Consider the following 23,133-nt stretch of genomic DNA (forward strand, 5'->3'; position numbering starts at 1 on the left):
GCCAAACTAAGCTTCATAAGCAAAGGAAAAATAAAATCCTTTACAGACAAGCAAATGCTGAGAGATTCTGTCATCACCAGGCCTGCCTTACAAGAGCTCCTGAAGAAAGTACTAAACATGGAAAGGAACAACTGGTACCAGACACTGTAAAAACATACCGAATTGTAAAGACCATCAACGCTATGAAGAAACTGTATCAACTAATGGGCAAAATGACCAGCTAGCATCATAATGACAGGATCAAATTCACACATAACAATATTAACTTTAAATGTAAATGGTCTAAAAGCCCCAGCTAAAAGACACAGACTGGCAAATTGGATAGAGTCACGATCCATCAGTGTGCTGTATTCAAGAGACCCATTTCATGTACAGAGACACATGCAGGCTCAAAATAAAGGGATGGAGGAATATTTACCAAGTAAATGGAAAGTAAAAAAAAAAAAAAAAAAAAAAGCAGGGGTTGCAGTCCTAGTCTCTGATAAAACAGACTTTAAACCAACGAAGATCAAAAGAGACAAAGAAGGGTATTACATAATGGTGAAGGGATCAATGCAACAAGAGCTAACTATCCGAAATAAGTATGCACCCAATACAGGAGCACTCAGATCAGATTCATAAAGTAAGTTCTCAGAGACCTACAAAGAGACTTAGACTCCCACACATTAATAGTGGGAGACTTTAACATCCCACTGTCAAAGTTAGAGAGATCAACGAGACAGAAAATTAACAAAGATATCCAGGACTTGAGCTCAGCTCTGGACCAAGCAGACCTAATAGACATCTACAGAACTTTCCACCCCAAATTGACAGAATATACATTTTTCTTAGCACTACATTGCACTTTTTATAAAATTGACCACATAAACACTCCTCAGCAAATGCAAAAGAATGAAAATCATAGTCTCTCAGACCACAGTGCAATCAAATTAGAACTCAAGATTAAGAAACTCACTCAAAACCACACAACTATATGGAAACTGAACAACCTGCTCCTGAATGACTACTGGGTAAATAACGAAATGAAGGCAGAAATAAAGATGTTCTTTGAAACCAATGAGAACAAAGACACAATGTACCAGAATCTCTGGGACACATTTAAAGCAGTGTGTAGAGGGAAATTTATAGAACTAAATGCCCACAAGAGAAAGCAGGTAAGACCTAAAATCAACATCCTAACACCACAATTAAAAGAACTAGAGAAGCAAGAGGAAACAAACTCAAAAGTGAGCAGAAGACAAGAAATAACTAAGATCAGAGAAGAACTGAAGGAGATAGAGACATGAAAAACCCTTCAAAAAAATCAATGAATCCAGGAACTGGTTTTTTGAAAAGATCAACAAAATAGATATACCGCTAGCCAGACTAATAAAGAAAAAAAGAGAGAAGAATCAAATAGACGCAATAAAAAATGATAAAGGGGGTATCAACACCAATCCCACAGAAATACAAACTACCGTCAGAGAACACTATAAACACCTCTATGCAAATAAACTAGAAAATCTAGAAGAAATGGATAAATTCCTGGACACATACACACTCCCAAGACTAAACCAGGAAAAAGTCGAATCCTTGAATAGACCAATAACAAGTTCTGAAATTGAGCCAGTAATTAATAGCCTACCAACCGAAAAAAGTCCAGGACCAGACGATTCACAGCTGACTTCTACCAGAGGTATAAAGAAGATCTGGTACCATCCCTTCTGAAACTATTCCAAACAACAGAAAAAGAGGGAATCCTCCCTAACTCATTTTACGATGCCAGCATCATCCTGACACCAAAGCCCGGCAGAGACACAACAAAAAAAGAGAATTTTAGACCAATATCCCCGATGAACATTGATGCAAAAATCCTCAATAAAATACAGGCAAACCAAATCCAGCAGCACATTAAAAAGCTTATCTACCACAGTCAAGTGGGCTTCATCCTTGGGACGCAAGACTGGTTTAACATACGCAAATCAATAAACGTAATCCAGCATATAAACAGAACCAAAGACAAAAACTACATGATTATCTCAACAGATGCAGAAAAGGCCTTTGACAAAATTCAACAGCCCTTCATGCTAAAAACTCTCAATAAACTAGATACTGAGGGAACGCATTTCAAAATGATAAGGGCTATTTATGACAAACCCACAGCCAATATCATACTGAAAGGGCAAAAACTGGAAGCATTGCCTTTGAAAACTGGCACAAGACAAGGATGCCCTCTCTCACCACTCCTATTCAACACAGTATTGGAAGTTCTGGCCTGGGCAATCAGGCAAGAAAAAGAAATAAAGGGCATTTGATTAGAAAAAGAGAAAGTCAAATTGTCTCTGTTTGCAGATGATATGATTGTATATTTAGAAAACCCCATTGTCTGAGCCCAAAATTTCCTTAAGCTGATAAGCAACTTCAGCAAAGTCTCAGGATACAAAATCAATGTGCAAATATCACAAGCATTGTTATACACCAACAACAGACAAACAGAGAGCCAAATCAAGAGTGAACTCCCATTCACAATTGCTATAGAGAGAATAAAATACCCAGGAATACAACTTACATGAGATGTGAAGAACCTCTTCAAGGAGAACTACAAGCCACTGCTCAAGGAAGTAAGAGATGACACAAACAAATAGAAAAACATTCCTTCCTCATGGATAGGAAGAATTAATATCGTGAAAAAGGCCATACTGCCCAAACTAATTTATAGCTTCAATGCTATCCCCATCAAGCTACCACTGACTTTCTTCACAGAATTGGAAAACACTACTTTAAATTTCATATGGAACCAAAAAAGAGCCAGCATAGCCAAGACAATCCTAAGCAAAAAGAACAATGCTGGAGGCATCATGCTACCTGACTCCAAACTATACTACAAGCCTACAGTAACAAAAACAGTATGGTACTGGTACCAAAACAGATATATAGACCAATGGAACAGAACAGAATCTTCAGAAATAACACCACACATCTATAACCATCTGATCTTTGACAAACCTGACAGAAACAAGCAATGGGGAAAAGATTCCCTATCTAATAAATGGTGTTGGGAAAACTGGCTAGCCATTTGCAGAAAGCTGAAACTGGAAAATTCCTTACATCTTATACAAAAATTAACTCAAGATGGATTAAAGACTTAAATGTAAGACCTAAAACCATAAAAACCCTAGAAGAAAATCTAGGCAATACCATTCAGGACATAGGCATGGACAAAGGCTTCATGACTAAAACACCAAAAGCAAAGGCAACAAAAGCCAAAATAGACAAATGGGATCTAATTAAACTAAAGAGCTTCTGCACCGCAAAAGAAACTATCATCAGAGTGAACAGGCAACCTACAGAATGGGAGAAAATTGTAATTTATCCATGGGACAAAAGGCTAATATCCAGAATCTACAAAGAACTCAAACAAATTCACTAGAAAAAAAAAAAAAAACTGTCAAAAGTGGGCAAAGGATATGAACAGACACTTCTCAAAAGAAGACATTTATGCAGCCAAAAAACATATAAAAAAAAGCTCATCATCGCTGGTCATTAGAGAAATGCAAATCAAAACCACATTCAGATATCATCTCATGCCAGTTAGAATAGTGATCGTTAAAAAGTCAGGAAACAACAGATGCTGGAGAGGATGTGGAGAAACAGGAACACTTTTACATTGTTGGTGGGAGTGTAAATTAGTTCAACCACACTGGAAGACAGTGTGGCAATTCCTCAAGGATCTAGAACTAGAAATACGATTTGACCCAGCGATTTCATTACTGGGTATATACCCAAAGAGTTATAAATCATGCTACTATAAAGACATATACACACGTATGTTTACTGCAGCACTATTCACAGTAGCAAAGACTGGGAACCAACACAAATGCCCATCAATGATAGACTGGATAAAGAAAATGTGGCATATACACACCACGGAATACTATGCAGCCATAAAACAGGATGAGTTTATGTTCTTTGCAGGGACATGGATGAAGCTGGAAACCATCATTCTCAGCAATCTAACACAAGAACAGAAAACCAAACACCGCATGTTCTCACTCGTAAGTGGGAGTTGAACAATGAGAACACATGGACACAGGGAGGGTAACATCACACATCATGGTCTGTCAGGGGTCGGGGGGCTAGGGGTGGGATAGCATTAGGAGAAATACCTAATGTAGATGACAGGTTGATGAGTGCAGGAAACACTATGGCACGTGTACAGCTATGTAACAAACCTGCACGTTCTGCACATGTACCCCAGAACTTAAAAGTATAATAAAAAACAAACAAACCAACAAAAAATTCCCCTTAGCCCTACTTCCTCCTCTAGTATTGTTCCATTTCCTTCCTATCTTTTATGACAAAATTCCTCAAAGTACTATCTAAACTTCTATCTCTAGTTTCTCTCTTCCTACTTGTTTTTGATTTCCCTTAAATTAAGCCTTATCTTTTATCAGTCTACCTAATGCACTCTTAGCAAAACACAGATGACATTCACATAGCAAACTCCAGTGATTGATTCTAATCCTCATCTGACTTATCATCAACAATTCCAACAGCTGACCCTTCCTTCTTCCTAGAAACACCGTCTTTTCTTGGCTTCCAAAATACCACACTCTTAGTTTCCTGCCCATCTCTCTGGTCTTTGCTGTCTGCTTGTCATCTCTTTGACTTCCAAGTGCTATAGTATCTCAGGATTCAGGTCACTAACCTTCTCTTTTCTGTTTCGGTATTCAAAGTCAATTTTATACATTAAATGCCATTATTAAATGTCATGTGGATAAACTCCAAACTTACACCTTCCAACTGGACCTCCTCCTTTAAGACTCATGTATTCAACAACGGACTTGACATTTCCACTTAGATTACAGATACTTCAAACTCAACAAGTCTCAAACTGAGCTGCTAAAACAGCTCCCCACATTAAGCTTACTCCTATCAGACTTTTTCATTTCAGGAAATGGCACCTCGGTCCTTCCAGTTGCTCAGGCCAAAACCCACGGACCCATTCTTGATTCCTCTCTTTCTCTCTTGCTGGACAACCAATACATTAGCACATTCTGTTAGTGCTATCTTTGAAATATATGTAGAATTCAACCACTACTGGGACTCAGTCAGTGTTAATTTCTCACAAAGCTACTTATTTGTGGGACTGTTTCATCATTAGTATTTAGATTTTTGAAGCAGAGTGCTTAAATTAGGTACATCCATTCTACCATTAGTAGAGCTAGTTAAAAATAGTAACTTTCTAATACAACCCACAAATGCAGCATAAGTTTCACTGAAATAAAATCTTGAAAGTTTTTATGTTTTACTTTTTAAAAATTTTAAACTTATAAATAGAGATGGAGTTTCACCATGTTGCCCAGGCTGGTCTGGAACTCCTGTGTTCAAGTGATCCTCCCGCCTCGGCCTTGCAAAGTGCTGGGATTACAGGCATGAGCCACTGCACCCCAGCCAAAATCTTATAATCAAATTGCCTAAGAAGCAATTATAAGGCTGATTGCTTCCAACTTCTAGGCTGGGCATGGTGACTCATGCCTATAATCCCAGTGCCTTGGGAAGCTGAGGGGAAGGGTCTCTTGAGGCCAGGAGTTTGAGACGAGCCTGGGCAACATAGAGAGACCTTGTCTCTAAAAAAATCTTTTAAAAATTAGCTGGGTGTGGTGGCATGTGCCTGGAGTCCCAGCTAATTGGGAGGCTGAGGCAGGAGGATCACTTGCCCCCAGGAATTCAAGACTGCAGTGAGCAATGTTCGTGCCACTGTACTCCAGTCTGGGTGACAGAGGAAGACCTTGTCTCAAAAACAAAAACACATAAAAAATTAAATAAGAGTTTTGCAGTCTTTGCTGTCAAATTTCTTTCTCAGTGACATAGTGAAACGGATCCTTATCAAGTACATAGGTAAAACAAAAGACTTCACGCTAAGGTCTGAAGCACAAGCATTAATGTTAAGTGCTCATAGTTGCTAATGGCAAATGTGAGTGAAATGAAGCAAATTTTTTTTTTTTTTGAGATGGAGTTTCACTCTTGTCACCCAGGCTGGAGTGCGATGGCACGATCTCACCTCACTGCGACCTCCACCTCCCAGGTTCAAGCAATTCTCCTGCCTCAACCTCCTGAGTATCTGGGATTACAGGTGCCTGCCACCACGCCCGGCTAATTTTTTTGTATTTTTAGTAGAGATGAGGTTTCACCATGTTGGCCAGGCTGGTCTTGAACTCTTGACTTCAGGTGATCCACCCACCTTGGCCTCACAGAGTGCCGGGATTACAGGTGTGAGCCACCACTCCCAGATGAAGCAATGTTTTTTAAAGAAAAGGATAAGAAACATAATTAGAGAAGGGAAAAAAAGGACACATGTAGTACGGATGGAAATATGCTAAAAAATGACTGCAGTGTCACAGAAGCAGCAGGAATGCCACAAACACTAAACTGACTTTAAATACTGAGTGACTGAAGGTAAATAGAAAAGAGAAGGTAAGTGACCTGAATCTTCAGATACTGTAGCACTTGGAAGTCAAAGAGGTGACAAGCAGACAGCAAAGACCAGAGAGGTGGGCAGGAAACTAAGAGTGTGGTATTTTGGAAGCCAAGTAAAGACAGTGTTTCCAGGAAGAAAGAAGGGTCAACTGTTGGAACTGCCAATGATACATCAGATGAGGATTAGAATCAATCTGAGTATTAGCAGTTTGGTAGCCAACCACCTGTACAAACACGTATTTTTTAACCAGCTTACGTTTGACAGCTCTTGAGTTTTACTACATATAACATTTCCTTGTGTTTAAAAACTTACGAAAAAACTTTGTGAATATAACAGAAATTAACAACCTTATATACTCTGTCAGAAAATAATTTAATTTTACCAAGGTTACGAAGCAGTACCTGTAAGTCGGGGAATAATTGTTTTGTTGATGATTGTAGACAAGATTTTTTTATCTGAACTACTTTCCTTCTTTGAATCTTCTACACTGCTATCCATAAATTCTTCTACAGATTTGAACCATGGCATCTCTTTTAAACCTGTGGAATCCAACTTACAAAGAAAACGATAAAAGTTATAAAGAAATCCTTCAACATTAGTGTATTTTAAAATAGTTTTTGTTTTTTTCAATAATCACCAGAGCTTTTCTAAGGATCAGAGGAGACTAATTCCCTGTTTTAACACTAGACCACCAAGGCTAGGCAGGATGGCAGGACAGCATGACTGAGATGTGGTGTCTAAGTAGCATAACAAGAAGCCGCATTTCATGCATTCAATTACACAACAAACACTCAACAACCACCTAGTGTGTGCCGGAGCCTTTAGAGCCTACCACGTGGCAAGTACTCTGCTAGGAGCAAAATATACATTTGTTAGGCACTTGGAACAGCCATGGAATTTGTTTATAAAAAAATCCATCCACTTCAAGCAAAGTTTATTTCTGGCCCCTTCAATTCTCATAAGCATAAATATGTAATTTGTATATGATTTAGTTAAAGGTTCTATTACACAGTACACAGTTGCTGAGTTCATATTTCTTTTTTTTCTTTTAGTCAGTCAAATTCACTGAATAGAGTTTATATTTCTTAACTTAGGATCTAAATATCTGCAATTTCTAGCTCCTGAACTAGTATTTCTCCCTTTATACCTTTATGAAACACCTTTCCCTTTCTGATTCATCCTGTTTATCCCATAAACCCTTCAAAGGCTTGCATTCCACCTCCTCAATGCAACCCTAAGCAACTCCTCCCAGTATGTCATCTCCAATTCAAGAATTCTTGAAACAAGGCTTTTATATCTACTTTCTCCAAACCCAACAGTACCTTATACTTTCTGGGAGGATTTTAAATTTAATGTACAAGAAGCTAAAAAAAAATGTGTTTGCTTTACTGATGTTAATGATGCTCAGCCTAAAAGTCAAGTGAGAGCCAAGAAAAGAAGAATGTAGCTGAAAGCACACATTTTCTGACTATTGTTCCAAAGCTCTAAATTTCAGCTCCAACTCTAAGGGTGAGGTATTTAATAGCTAACATAATAGTAAGAGAATTTAAGTATACTAATGTAATCAGGATGAATTTTCACATGTGAAGCATAAATACCTTAAGAGGATTCCAGTCAATCAACTGAACTCGTACTAGGGGATTTAAAAGCTTTGGTATGCACAAACTAATGAAAGCTTCATAATAGGAGTCAGGAAACTTTTCTCGCCATTGCTGAAACTTCAACAAAATATTCTGGATGTTACAAAAATCATCATGCACATCTTCAAAAACTTTCTTCTGTTTCTGTAAAATGTCACCTGTAAACAAAATAAGTCTCTTTATGCATTTTAAGCTGTGAACTTTAAGTATGCTTCCTTAAAAACATGGTCATGCCAGACTGTAATCAATTGACCTAAAATTCCGTCCTTTTATATTAACATAAATTTTTATTAAAAAAATCACTTTAGCAACAAAGTAATAATATCAACACTAAAAAAAGCTACCATATATACCCCTGCTATATGCCAGCAGAAATACATTAATCTCATTTTACCATCGTAGCTATCTTCCCTACCATATAGGTATAGTCTACTTATTTACAGACAAAACAACATCAAATTTAGGGAGGACAAGACATTTGTCTAAGACTACACAGAATAAAATCTCCCTTAGAACCCAAATTTATTTAAATCCAGAGCCCAGAATTTTTCAACTATACGCATCTTATCTTCTCACCATGCTAAAAAGTTTCACCAAATTCAAATATTTTAAGTTAAAAACGACAATCTAGAAACTATGTGTGGTAAAGAAATGAAATGAAGATGTTCACTAGTAATAGGAGAAAGTCTAAGAGAAAAAACTATGAAGATAGAAGAATACTCACAATGCTCCTTCCTTCATTTTACTCCATTATTCAGAGGTAGGAAGAAAGTCTTACAGAGGAAAAATGTGTTTCATTTTTTCTGAATTTAACCAACTGTTTTATATAGCTTATGTACTCATTAAGGGCAATCACAGCAAAGCGTTTCTCACCATTTCAAAACTCAAACCATGATATATTAGAAACTTGGTAACTAACCTTGGCTTTTTTGGAAGTCAATCATCTCTGCTGAAGGCAGTTCATCATCACTAGATGTCCCTTCCTGATGGTTACAATTCCCAGAAAGCATCCTTGCTTGTCTTCTTTTTGTCCTATATTTTGCAACAAACCAAAAATAAACAAAAAGTAAATAGATCTTGCTGAAAATAAATGCTTAAATTTTTTACCTCTTGCTGAAAATAAGTAATTTTATCATTTATTTTAAATGGTCAAAAATATATCAGTGCACAATTTTATTAATATTTTTGACATTTTTAGTTTCATTAGTTTGAATTGGTGGTTCTCCATTTGTTTTTTTGTTTTTTCTTGTAAGATATTCCCAATTAGGACATTCCCATGGGCTAACCAGATTCTGAAGAGGGGGTAATTTTAATTAGGAACGGTTTCTAGTTACAAGCAATTCCCAGCCTGATAAATGTCATTTCACCCATTCCTTTTAACTGATCTAAATATACCAATCTGTCTTTAAAGCAGTCAAGGATGGTTTTACTAAATTTTGCTTTTATTTTTATTTTCACAAATTAATAACGTATATCAGGTATACCTAATGACATCATGTGGTTAATTACATTTAAGTAGTGAAAAGTACTTGCTCAATGATGCTTTCTTTAAATCTTCACTTTATATAGGTACCTTCGAGATTCAATCTCTTCTAAAATCCACTGAGTTTTTTCATCTACTGCTAAGTTTCCACTTGTGGACGTCTCATCTTTGCCTGTTAATAAATGAAATTGACTTCATACTACAAATTCTCAAAAGAAAAAAGTAAAATGCTTTGAAAATAAAGGTAACATCATGGATGTATAAACATATATGCATAAGTAAATACACAAATATGCTTAAATTTTGCAATTAATGATGCAATGAAATTTCAGTGTTAACTCTTTATTGCAATATTAACAGGCATGAGGTTCATTGGCCTAAAAATGTATTTTGGCTGGTGAAAATGTTAACCTAAAAACGTACTTTGGCTGGTGTACTGTTGCTATTGTTGAGAACAGCAGCAAAGCTCTACCAAAAAGTTTCATTTCCTTGTATTCTTTTCCAGTAGTTTTTACCAGTTTTTTTCCATAGCCAAATGCAAGAAATATTGGCTTTATCAATACAGGAGTCCCCCCTCTTAGAATGTATCCCCTTAGAATGTATTTGCAGGTGATACATTTTAAGAACCCCAGTGGATGCCTGAAACCGCATATAGTACCAAACCCTATTTGTTTTTTCCTCTATATACACACCTATGATAAAGTTTAATTTATAAATTAGGCACAGTAAGAGACTAACAATAGCAATAAAGTAGAACAATGAAAATATATTATAATGTATGTTATAGGAATGTTGGGTATCTCTATCTCAAAATATCTTATTGTACTGTACTCATTCATTTTTGGACCATTGTTGACTGAAACTATGGAAAGCAAAACTGCAGATTAGAGGCACTACTGTATTCTATTCACATTATTTCTTATTTTAATATGTAATACCATTAGTTACGATCCATTAAGGGTTGTGTGTTTCACTGAAAGTCACTTTGCCTTTGCATTTACTAGCTACTTGGTTACGGTCTTTCACTATCTCCTGATAGCACCTTAATCAAAGGAAGCTATCTCTGAAAGTACAAAATCAATGCGGAAAAAAAAAAAAAGGAGGCATCCATATTTTGTATAATGAAATCTTAAAGATAAATCTGTATTGAAACTCACCAGAACCAATCTGTAAAAGGACTTTGAAACTATGAAGTTAGATTTCTGACAGAGTCTAAAGAATTATGTGAACTTGTCTCAAAACATTCTCTAAATGGCTATGTACATATTCTGTCTGAAATAGTAAATAATTGGAAGTTATGTTTATTTTTTAGTCTTGGACTTAATTTAAAACATTCTTAAGTCCTATTTCTAAATGCTTTGAGTTTTTGGAAGTTAGTGGGTAAAGGGTTTGTGGGAAAATACATGAAAAACATGTTTAAAAAAATAAAAATATTTTTATTCTTCACATAATTTAGCTTAATGAATAATAAATTGTATTGAACAGGAAAAACACTAACGTGATAACTGTTGTAAATACGTTGATTCATGTTTTAATTCATCTTGCCTGCGTTTCATAAAGGTCATAGCTTGTTTTAAAAGGAGTGCATGCATGGATGATTCTATTTCTTGGATGTTGATAATCTGAAATACATATATAAGTAATATTTTGTAGGTCATCGATAATGAAATATATATACACAAAAGTAATATTTAGAAGATACATAAGCATATTTTTATGCTTAATTCTCAAAGAAACATTCCCAATACTATCACATCTCAAGTATAAAACATTGTGTGCAACAGACCTAGCTGTCAATACTTTTAATATTAAAAGTCAGAAAACTGACTGTCTACTGGAACTGTTATAATTATCAGAGATATATAAACTAAAGGGGGCCAGGTGTGGTAGTTCATGCCTGTTATCCCAGCACTTTGGGAGGTGGGTGGATCACCTGAGGTCAGGAGTTCAAGGCCAGCCTGGCCAACATAGCGAAACCCCTTGTCTACCACTAACAATACAAAAATTAGCCGGGTGCAGCGGTGCCCACCTTCAATCCCAGCTACTCAGGAGACTGAGGCAGGAGAATCACTTGAACCCTGGAGGTGGAGGTTACAATGAGCTGAGATTGCGCCACTGTACTCCAGCCTCGGCAACAGAGCAAGGCTCTGTCTCAAAAAAAAAAAAAAAAAAAGAAACCAAATGGGATGGAGTGAGGAACATGCATTAAAGTTTGAGATAGAAGATTTTTTTCTGGGATAGAAGAATAGGAAAAAATGAAGGGTAAAGATGTTTTCACAGGCTGACGGTGTGGAAAGTAGGTGGGGGCACTCAAAGCTGGTAAAATTTAAAAAATTGGGGAATGGAGGAAAACTAACCAGAGACAGGTAAAAAAGTTGTGATGTGATACAGAAATGAGACTAGTTGAAATTGAAACGCTCGTATTTTGGGGAGCAACAATTCCTCCTACGCCTTTGATACTCCACAGCTGCTGCTATGAATACATTAATGCTCAGGCTGACAAAATTTTAACAGTGTAATTTTTCAAGGAGGAATGAAAAAAGAAAATTACATTCTAATACTTCAGAAAGTAACTACCAAGTGATAGTAGAAGATAGCCAATTTAAAACAACAATTGGGACAAAGCATCCCATTGTTTAGCAACATTTTAATTATAAACACAAAATAATGTGGGCTGAGGGCAGTGGCTCAGGCCTATAATCCTAGCACTTTGGGAGGCTGAGACAGGTAGATTGCCTGAGCTCAGGAGTTCCAGACCAGCTTGGGCAACATGGCGAAACCCCGTTTCTATTAAAAATACAAAAAATTAGCTGGGTGTGGTGGTGCACGCCTGTAGTCCCAGCTACTTAGGAGGCTGAGGCACAAGAATCGCTTGAACCTAGGAGGCAGAGGTTGCAGTGAGCTGAGATCTTGCTACTACACTCCAGCCTGGGTGATAGAGCGAGACTCTGTCCCCCTCTTCAAAAAAATAAATAAAGTAAAAATAACAAAAATAATGTGGAAAGTAGAGTATAATTTATTGTAATGGTTAATCTATTTTTAAAAACGGACAACTGAAGGCCCACCCTAATGTAAGAACTTAGTATGCATAAATCAAAAACTAAAAACAAAAATCTCAAAATATCTGAAAGTTGAAAGAAAAACCATTACAAACAAATACAAAAGACAAAACTGGTAAGTTCACAACAAGCAGGATAAAGCATTAAAAAATTTTAAGCTATAAAGAATTGTTCATACTCTAACAAAACTAGAAAAGAAAAAAAAAATCTCTACTGATAACCACAAAGATAACAGGGCAAAGACAAGAAACAAATAATTCACGAGAAGAAAATCAGAGTTTGTTTGAGATCAAAATACGATATGTAAAACCAAAATCCATTTATTCCTAATCTAGTAAACTAATAAAACTGGCACAATCTTTCTGGAGGTCAATTTTGTAATGTTTCACAGGCCTTAAAAATATTTAGACTTAATAATTCATTTTCTTTGACTTCATTTTCAAGGAATTTTCCTTAAACAGATGAAATTGTAACAAAAATTTATATACAAAATTTTATACAATGTTACTTATAATAAAATAACTGCAAAAAACTTGAATATCCTACATTAAGAGAATGCTTACTATCATCTTATTTTAAAAATGTGTAGGAAAAATACTAGAGAAAAGTATCTAATTGTGAGATTTAGACTTTTCTTAATTGCATAAGGGGTTTTCTGCAGGAAATGATACAAATATTGATATGTACCTTTTCATTAAGGCAGTCAATTAAATTTTCCACATAAACTTTCATGCTTTTATAGAATTTACAATTTAGAGCTTGATTTGATGAACTCTCTAGGTTCTGGATGGTACTCTTTGAGCTTTTGACATCTTGTACGTATTTTTCATACTCCCTCAGGTGTGAGCGGTGAGTTTCCTGTAGTAATGTTAATCTAAATAAATAAAATAAAACTTACTTTTCAAACTTTTTCAAAAGTAGGAATCTAATGCAAATATTTCCAAAGACCACCAAGGAAACTGACAATCATATAAATCTGGGTATGCAGACTAGATAAGCAAAGAACACCACAATAAAAGTAAACCCTTTAGCACCTGCTTAGGCCAAATACTCTCTCTTCAAGTTTTCTTGCATTTGTCTTTCAGAATCTTTCTTTGCTTTATATAAAGGACAGTGAGAATTAAGAAATTAATCAAGATTATAATGTATAGTAGGCATTATTAATGAAATATTTTAGTTAAGTAGAATATTTCTGACTACAGCAGTATATTATATTACTTATAACTTGTAAGTAAATATTATGTAGAAAAAGCTAGGTACAGAGCAGGGTACATAATGTGCTTCCTTTTTTGTATAAAAACAGGGGAATATGTAAGTATATATGTGCTTGTAAAGATATACATATAGACCACCTCTGGAAGAAAACATAAGAAAATGGTAGCAATGGTTTCCTCTAGGGAGGGTGGTAATTTACTTTGTTCTGTATATCCTTTCCACTGGTTATTTTATGTTTTAACAATGAGAGTGTATGGTCTTTTTAAAATAAAAAACTTAGTTAACAAAAAATAAAATATAATAAAGTTATCCAGACAAAATAAAATGCTACAATAAATCAATGATCTGCTGCCTCTTTTTTATCCCTCATGCAAGGTTATCTTTGTACTCTAGGGGGCTGGCAAACTACCAGCCCACCCTTTGTTTTTATAAAAAAAGTTCTATTGGAACGCAGCCATGCTTATATGTTTACATATTGTCTATGGCTGTTTTCATGCTGTAACACAGAGTTGAGCAGTTACAACAGCAATCATCCAGTCCTTAAAGCCTAAAATATTTACTATCCAGTCTTTTACACAAAAAGGCACTTGCTGACTCCTGTTCTAGATCAAAATGTCCAACAGAGAAATATTAAAGTAAATTATGATATAACAACTATATGGACAAACATGATAGTTTTTTTAAAAAATTAAAGGCTATTTGGTAATATAGAAAAATGTTTACAACCATATTAAATAAAAAAGTAGAATTTTGTATTTACTGATTTTAACCACGTAAAATATGTTACAAAGACTAAAAAGACATTATGGTAGTCACCCCTTAATCATGGGGATAGGTTCCAAGACCCCCAGTGAATGCAAATAATATCAAAGCCTATATATGCTGTTTTTTCCCTATACATATGTAACTATGATAAAGTTTAATTTATATATTACATACAGTACGCCTGCACTCTGGGGCCATTATTAAGTAAAATAAGGGTTACCCGAACACAAGCACTGTGATACTGCAATAGTTGATCTGATAACTGAGATGGTTACTACGTGACTAACAGGCTGCTGGCTTACAGAGCAAAGAGAAGCTGGACAAAAGGATGATTCTCATCCTGGGCAGGATGAAGCAGGGCAGCTCGAGATGTCATCACACTACTTAGAACAGCATGTAATTTAAAACATATGAATTGTTTATTTCTGGAATTTTCCATTCAATATTTTTGGACTATGGTTTCACTACTGATAACTGAAACCATAGAAGGCAAAAATGCCGATATGGGGGGACTACTGTATACAAAAATGAAATCAATTGTGTTAGTACGATAACACAGGAGATCCTTTTTTTCCCCTATAAGTTTGTTTAATATCAGTACTTAATAATCTAAAAGAATACAGTGCTATATCTCTAGTATTAAATATCTAGGACAAATGTAAATTTCAAAGTAAGTATTGCTCACCTAGTATTTAATTGCTTCTTTATAATTTCTAAATTTACTGGTGTAAATGAAATGGAGGTATCAAATTTCTTCACTTTTGAAGATCCACTGCCACGGGAAAGATCTATGTCTCTTTCCTAAAAAAATAAAAATAGAGTTTTACAAAACCATTTCATTTACCTTCGAAACATTAACAGCATGAAAAGGGACTGGATGATCCAAGGTCTCTTCAAGCTAAAAAATTCCATGTCTTTGTAATTTTTCATGGTCCCAATAAAATGTTTTTAAATTCAGTTTTAAAATTTAGAAGTTTAAATTCATATTTAAGAAGCAAATTCTAAAAATTACATTTTTAAAAAAGTTTAGTTTTGAAGCTAATTTTGGTTATGGTCTAATGTACTCTCAGAAAGTCACCCAGTTTTTTAAGAAACAACAATCCTTCATGAATATTAACTTGCGGAGCAGACAGACCTGTCTGGCTGACCTAACACCTATTTCCGTGATAGAAGTACCTATTTAACTCCAACTCCATTCTAGTCAATGAAAAGTAGATGGAAGTCTGCTGGAGGATGTGTAGGTAAAGTTTTTACTTTTCTTTAAGACATTCTTTTTTTTTTGAGATGGAGTCTCACTCTGTCACCCAGGCTGGTGTGCAGTGGCGCGATCTCAGCTCACTGCAAGCTCCGCCTCCCGGGTTCATGCCATTCTCCTGCCTCAGCCTCTCAAGTAGCTGGGACTGGGACTACAGGCGCCCACCACTACGCTTGGCTAATTTTTTGTACTTTTAGTAGAGACAGGGTTTCACCATGTTAGCCAGGATGGTCTCAATCTCCTGACCTCGTGATCTGCCTGCCTCGGCCTCCCACAAAGTGCTGGGATTACAGGCGTGAGCCAACGAGCCCGGCCAAGAAATTCTTATTTGGGTTTTCTGTTCCTTGTAAAGAAATGCACTGCTAACATATATCTTATAAAATGGTATATTTCATATTAGCGTCCCGTCTAATTGCAGCTCCTCCACCCTTGGAATGTTCAAAAGATGCTGAAGAACCTCTATTTTACACAAAGACACATGAAGAAAATTGACCAGACATTTAGCCAATTTCACTGGCTTAGCTATCCTTTTTATATTTTCCATGAAGCATCATCTTTTGTCATTTCAATTCTCACCAAGCCTCCCATCCAGCTCTGCGCATACCTACAAAATCTCCAAACACTCTTGATATTTTGCAGTCAATGACCCATTCAAATATCACCAGTTCCGTGAAGGCTTTATCAAACTTACTCATTTACCTTCCCTCCTATAAAACGTGACCACCCACTTGCTCCTTTGTGCCACCTCAGGACCCTGCACAGAGTTCTGTCACAGAACCTGTAGGATTTCACTATAATTGTTTTGTTTAGTTGTCTTCCTTCCTGCAAAGGTTGTACAACGTTGTAAGTGGCCGTAGCAGGCTAATGGTGACCCCATGAAAACATGTTCACATTCATGTTCATGTTCATTATATGGCAAAAGATGTAATTAAGACTTTGAGATGAGGTGCATATCCTGGATTATCCCAATGGAGCCTGAATACAATTACATGTTCCATCCTAAGAGACAGGGAATTTTGGGACACAAGAGAAGAAGCAAATGTGAAGACTGAACAAAGAGAGATGAGGCCACAAGCCAAGGCATGCCAACAGCCACCAGAAACTAGAAGAGTCAAGGAATGGATTCTCTTCTAAGAGTTTCTGGAAAGGGGGGATGCTCTACTGACATTTTGATTTTGGACTTCTGGCCTCCAGATCTGAGAGAGAATAAACTTCTATTGTTTTAAGCCACCAAGTCTGCAGTAATTTGTTACGGGAGGCACAGGAAACTAATACGGTGGCAAATGGTAGCTTTTCAATAAAGGAATCAGTAAATGTACTCACATTAGCAATAAAAATGCAAATCAAATAAGTGTGAGATTCCATTTTCACCAACTATACTTGCACCTGAAGAGGGCAAGATTATAGTAAAATATTCCCATGATATTGGTGACATTACAGATTGAGCTAAGTTTTCTTTAGAAGGCAATAGAGAAAAATACACTAAGTGCCATAAAAACATTTATCTCTTGATTAGTAATACAGTTCTTGGTAATTATTACAAAGGAATAGTTCAAAAACACACATCTGAACAAAAGAAAGAAGAGGAGGAAAAATAATTAAATATTCACTGATTCTTATTTGTTAATAAAAAAAAAACCAGATTGCAAAGAACCTAAATTGTCCAAAATGAAGAATGGTTAAGAAGATTATGATTCAGTGACTCCAGTGAATACTATGTAGCTAATAAAATCAGTTATTATAACAATGTGCAAACAAGAGAAGGTAATTTATAGTATGTCAAGCAAGGAAATCAGAATTCAAAATTGTATGCATATTGTGGTTCCCAAACTGTGTGCAAAGGCATCCTAGCAAATTTAAAAGGGTGTAGTGAGACATTTTAAATTTTTTAGTGAAAAACCGTAATACTCAACATCTGTTGGACTACTAGCTCTTAGTTCATAGTTACATTAGAATGTGTTCCATATGGCCAGACATGGTGGCTCATGCCTGTAATCCTAGCACTTTGGGAGGTTGAGGTGAGCAGACTGCCTGAGCTCAGGAGTTTGAGACCAGCCTGGGCAACATGATGAAATCCCATCTCTACTAAAATACAAAAAAATCAGTCAGGCGTGGTGGTGTGTACCTACAGTCCCAGCTACTCAGGAGGCTGAGGCACGAGAATTGCTTGAACCTGGGAAGTGGAGGTTGCAGTGAGCCAAGATCATGCCACTACACTCCAGCCTGGGTGACAAGGCGAAACTATCTCATTAAAAAAAAAAAAAAAAAAAGAGAGAATGGGTTCCATTCCTTTTGATGAAGTCATATTTGTGGAGCTGGGTTTTGGGACGACGCTATGATAAAACAAGCATTGTGTGAAGATCAACATGGAAATGAGTGACAGTGTCCAATCTGATTCCAAGGTTTGAAAAGTCATGCAATGCCTAACAGGAACACATATCTCATTAGTAAGGAATTTTGGTTATTTAAAAATAAAATAAAAATGTTTTGCCTTCAAATTATCTGTATTATTTTTTTCCAAATGGTTAGTTCTTAGGACACAAATTGTATAAAATTCTTTGAACTACTTAATAAATAGAATTGTTTGGTACTTCTTTTGGCTTACGAGTATCATGATAAAATTACCAAGACACTAACGGCTCCATGAATGAGAAAGTTTGGGAACCTCTGATGTATACTATGATTGCAATTCTTGACCTCATAGAGCTTATATTCTAGCAGCAGACCCAGAACCCAAATCTAGGACTTTTAACCCCAAGTACAGTACATTTGTTAGGTTTCAAAGCTTACTACTTGCTTAAACTTTACATTCATTCATTCATTTTTAGTGACAGGGTCTCACTCTGTTGCCCAGGCTGGAGTACAGTGGTGTGATCATAGCTCACTGCACCCAGAACTCCTGGGCTCAAGTGATCCTCCCAGCTCAGCCTCCCAAGTTGCTGGGACTATAGGCACGCCCCACCAGGCCTGGCTAGTTTTATTTGTTTTTAGTAGAGCTCAGGTCTCACTGTATTGTTCAGGCTGGTCTCAAACTACTGGGCTGAAGTGATCCTCCCTCCTTGGCCTTCCAAAATGCCGGAATAAGCGGTGTGAGCCACTATGCCTGGACAAATCTGGGCTTTAGTGTTGTTGTTGTTTTTAGTCTTAAATGAGACAGGGTCTCACTCTGTCACCCAGGCTGAAGTGCAGTAGCGCGATCTTGGCTCACTGCAGCTTTGACCTCCTGGGCTCAAGCAGTCCTCCCACCTCAGCCCCCAAGTAGCTAGGACTACAGGTGTGTGCCACCATGCCTGGCTAATTTTTGTATTTTTTGTAGCAGTAGGGTTTTGTCATGTTGCCCAGGCTAGTCTTGAACTCCTGGACTCAAGTGATCCACCTGACTCAGCCTCTTGGGCTTTGGTTTCTAATATAATTTTTAGCACTTCATAGTGTCCCACCCTACTGTATTGCATGAAGACCCCTATTACTGGATATTTACTTTGTTTACATCTTTTTAAAAACTAAATAAAACACAAAGCTATATTTGTGTATGCAGAAATGTAACACAGTTATGTATCATAATATAGGTATAATGTATTTGTGTATAATATTTACCACAGGGTTCACTATAATAAAAAATTATCTGAGAAATCACATGAGATTTAATATATAAATGATAATACATCTATTCACTAGATTGCTATGAAATCATTAAGATGTAGTAGAAGTAGATACACCATTGCAGTGAGATGTCTGTTATATTGTGAAGTGAAAAAAACAGTTTCCAAAGAGAAAATTGGATATATTTATATTATACAGAACAGGTGTCTAAAAGTAAAGTTTGAGGCCTAAACTTTACTTTTAAGCATCTGTCCAATATAAACTGTCAATTATTATAAAATTAATTATTAAGAAAATAGTACCCTCAAGGTATTTATAATCTAGTGGAAAAATAAGATAATATGCACAGTGTAGTGGGTTGAATGGAGGCCTCCCAAAAGATACATCCATGACTTAATCCCTGGAAAGTGCAAATATGACCTTATTTGGAAAAACAGTCTTTGTGGTTGTAATTAAGTGAAGGATCTTGGATTATCTGAGTGGGCCCTAAATCCAACGACAAGTATCCCTGTGAGAAAAACACACAGCAGAGACATGGAAAAAGCCACGTGAAGACAGAGGCAGAGACAGGAGTTATGTAGTCACAAGCCAAGAAATACCTGGAATGACCAGAAGTTGGAAGAGGCAAGGAAGAATTACCTGCTCCCCACAATCCCCCAGGGCCTTCAGAGGAAGCAAGGTGCTACCAACACCTTGACTTCAGATTCTGGCCTCTGCCCTGTGACAAATAAATGTCTGTTCTTTTGAGTCACCAAGTTTGTGGTAATTTGTTATAGCAGCCAGAGGAATCTAATATACATGGTATAAAGAATGATTACCTCGATGATTTTAACTGCTTTTCTCATTTGTTGTCGTTCCCAAATATCCTGTTTTTCATCTTCCTGACTTTCTTCACTTGTTTCTTCATTTCTACTTACTAGGGGGGAAAAAAGTTCACATGTAAACATTTAATATTTTTCCATTTTAATTGCAGCAGCCAACATTTTTTGAGCTTATTCTACACAGGCTTAGCACGACTTTATGTGTTATTTATTCTTCACAATAATTCTGGGAAGAAGGCACTATTATTGGCCTCATTCACAAGTGAGGAAACACAGATATTGGGAGGTTAAATAGCTGTCTGAAGACTATGACGAAGCTGGAAGTTGGATCCTGGGATCTGACTCCAGAACCTGCACTCTTACCATACTCTCCCACTCAAAACACTACAGCCCTACATACTTCTCAGTAAAAAAACTGAGAAAGAATGAAATGTTTGGTTTTTCTTATCAAACATCTCTCAATTACTACCAAAGAATCTAAACATTTAAAAGTAAGTTGTAAGGAACTGAGTCTTTTTCCAAAAAAAAAAAAAAAGTTACAAAAACCTTGGTAAAATGCATATATTATAAATGAGAAATGTGAAAACAGTCCTTTAAGGCTTAGCATTGTGGGTAGATGAAATTTTTTATTACAGCAGGGAACATTTTAATACATGACATCGAAAATCTCTGTAGATGCTTCCATGTTGAAAAAATACATTTATAAAGGTGACGATTGTTTTCAATGTTTTAAAAATAAGATACTGCATATTTTTTTTAACCTGTTAAAAAAGATCAAGGGGGGTCAGATATTAATAAACATTATTACATATACTCCTTGATAATAACATTTTGATACAGATACATCTTTTAGAGGTCATAATATCATGGACCAAATCAATGTTAAAAACCGTTATCAACACTCTACAATGTGAGACAGCACATTACATTTTTATGGAGATTTTCTCATAATATTATATTCTAATGAAAAATATCCTAATCTTCATATATTGGTATACACATACTTGATTCCTCAGCCATCCTTTGTCTAAATGTTTGAGGTTTTAGGGTAAATGGTATTCTCTTTTCATGGTCATCAGGCTCACTCTCAGGGTCATCTTCACTCTCTCTCTTCATACCAGAGACGGTAGAGGTATGTTCTACATCCAAAGAAATATAGTCATCTTGGGCTCTGGCCAATTCACGTTTTCTGCGGGCTGCCTGAATAAAAGCTGCATCTGGGATCTTAACTAAAGGAAACAAAGAGGAAGACACTAAAAACCAAAGACCAATGTAAGTAAATATTTCTCACATTTAAGAAAAAGAAAAAAGCACCATTTTCCTAAATTATTTGCTATTTTGATATATGAATGTGACTTTAATAAATGGCTCAAAGTCTGTATCAGCAAAGGAAGAAAACTTAATAGAGATTAAATATAATTTAGAAAAATCAACCAAATCTAGAAGTATCAGAAAATATACAGAAACCACTTCATTTTATCTTTTAACTCTCTTACTCATCAGGTACTGCTCACTTTGTTGAGGGGTGGCTATTTCTCATTTCTGGAAGCTCTGAGACTGTCAGCACAGGGATGTGGAGGGGGCTGAGTGTGGTGTTCCCCAATCAGTGAGAGCTACAGAAGTTAGAAGGATCAATGACAGACCAGTCTGACTTATCAAGTAAGAGAGATACTACACTACGATGTCCTCCTTCCCTCCTACCCACACTTACAAGAGATCAGAAACATACTATAAACAGTAACAGAGCAAAGCCAAATTAGCCTCTGCGGTTCTATAGTGAGCCGCACGTGAATAAACATGAGACATTAAGAAGTGTAAAGAAAATAATCAGGTTCATTTACCAGGTGAAAAATTTTAAATGACAACAACTCTTAAGAGAGCCTTATTTTTTTCTTCATATTGTACAGCATAAACATCATTAGCATAAACTCTTCCAATTTAAAACAAGTTTCTTCATGCATGATCTAAGGTGAAATTTATCTTCATTCAGGAAAAAATGGTTTCTTAAGAACAATACTACAGTAAAGAAATGGCAAGAGAAATTTTCACCATTTTAAGCATTTCAAACTACTAAAAAGATGCCAAGCTACTGAGGCTCAAGTGAAATTTTCTAAACTTTCCCAAAAGTTGACCCAAATTCTTTGAGAAATAAACAGAAAAATGTCATGTACTTGGAGATGCGCAAAAGCTCCAATGTTAGATACAAACAAACAAAAAGAGATATATCACAGACCAATATGCTTGACATCAGCCCTAGGGAAAATTAAAAGTCCTTGAGTAAATCATGAAGCAATAAAGTAATCACTAGAAGTCAATAAATATTCATCAAAAACAAGTAATATAAAATCAGGTTATTTGCTTTTTTATAGATTAGTATTTACTTATAGACTACTGTCAGGGACATGATGAAGGTCAGGTGTCTCTTCCTCTTCCCAAAGCATTTAAGATTCAAAACCATCACAGCAGGTTATAGTAGCAATTCTCAACCCTGACTACACATCACAGTCACCTGAGAAGCTTGACATACCCAGGCCTCTATACCAGCAATTAAGATGTTGATCTGAGGCAGAGCTGAGCAAAGTATGTTTTTATAGCTCCCTAGAGGATTTTAATGTGCAGGCAGGGTTAAGATAAGACAGTTAGGTTCAAATACTCAAGTGTATGAATATAGACACAGAAATTCTTATTTTGGAAGTGATTTTCCTGCAGATGACTTGGTAGGGTTTAATTAGTAAGTCACAAGCAATGGGACACAGTAGTAAGATATTAGTGCTACATAAAGGTAACCGCTCAAGTGAAAATAAAGAAGTAAAAGTTCAAGGAAGAGAAGAGTAT

At 36.1% G+C, this 23,133-nt stretch overlaps 1 protein-coding gene across 1 annotated transcript in view; it reads right to left on the bottom strand.

Annotated features, from left to right (window-relative positions):
- Window positions 1–23,133, bottom strand: part of GCFC2 (GC-rich sequence DNA-binding factor 2) — a 50,987-nt gene that overhangs the window by 20,609 nt on the left and 7,245 nt on the right. Inside the window, exons 3-11 of the mRNA XM_025354238.1 lie at window positions 21,303–21,527; window positions 20,296–20,393; window positions 15,308–15,423; window positions 13,330–13,516; window positions 11,082–11,205; window positions 9,674–9,755; window positions 9,020–9,132; window positions 8,059–8,258; window positions 6,862–7,012 (exon numbers count right to left, since the gene is read on the bottom strand). Of these exons, the coding sequence (XP_025210023.1) occupies window positions 6,862–7,012; window positions 8,059–8,258; window positions 9,020–9,132; window positions 9,674–9,755; window positions 11,082–11,205; window positions 13,330–13,516; window positions 15,308–15,423; window positions 20,296–20,393; window positions 21,303–21,527 (1,296 nt within the window). The remainder of the gene's footprint in view (window positions 1–6,861; window positions 7,013–8,058; window positions 8,259–9,019; window positions 9,133–9,673; window positions 9,756–11,081; window positions 11,206–13,329; window positions 13,517–15,307; window positions 15,424–20,295; window positions 20,394–21,302; window positions 21,528–23,133) is intronic.

The sequence above is a fragment of the Theropithecus gelada genome, chromosome 13 (assembly GCF_003255815.1).
Source record: "Theropithecus gelada isolate Dixy chromosome 13, Tgel_1.0, whole genome shotgun sequence".
Classification (NCBI taxonomy): domain Eukaryota; kingdom Metazoa; phylum Chordata; class Mammalia; order Primates; family Cercopithecidae; genus Theropithecus; species Theropithecus gelada.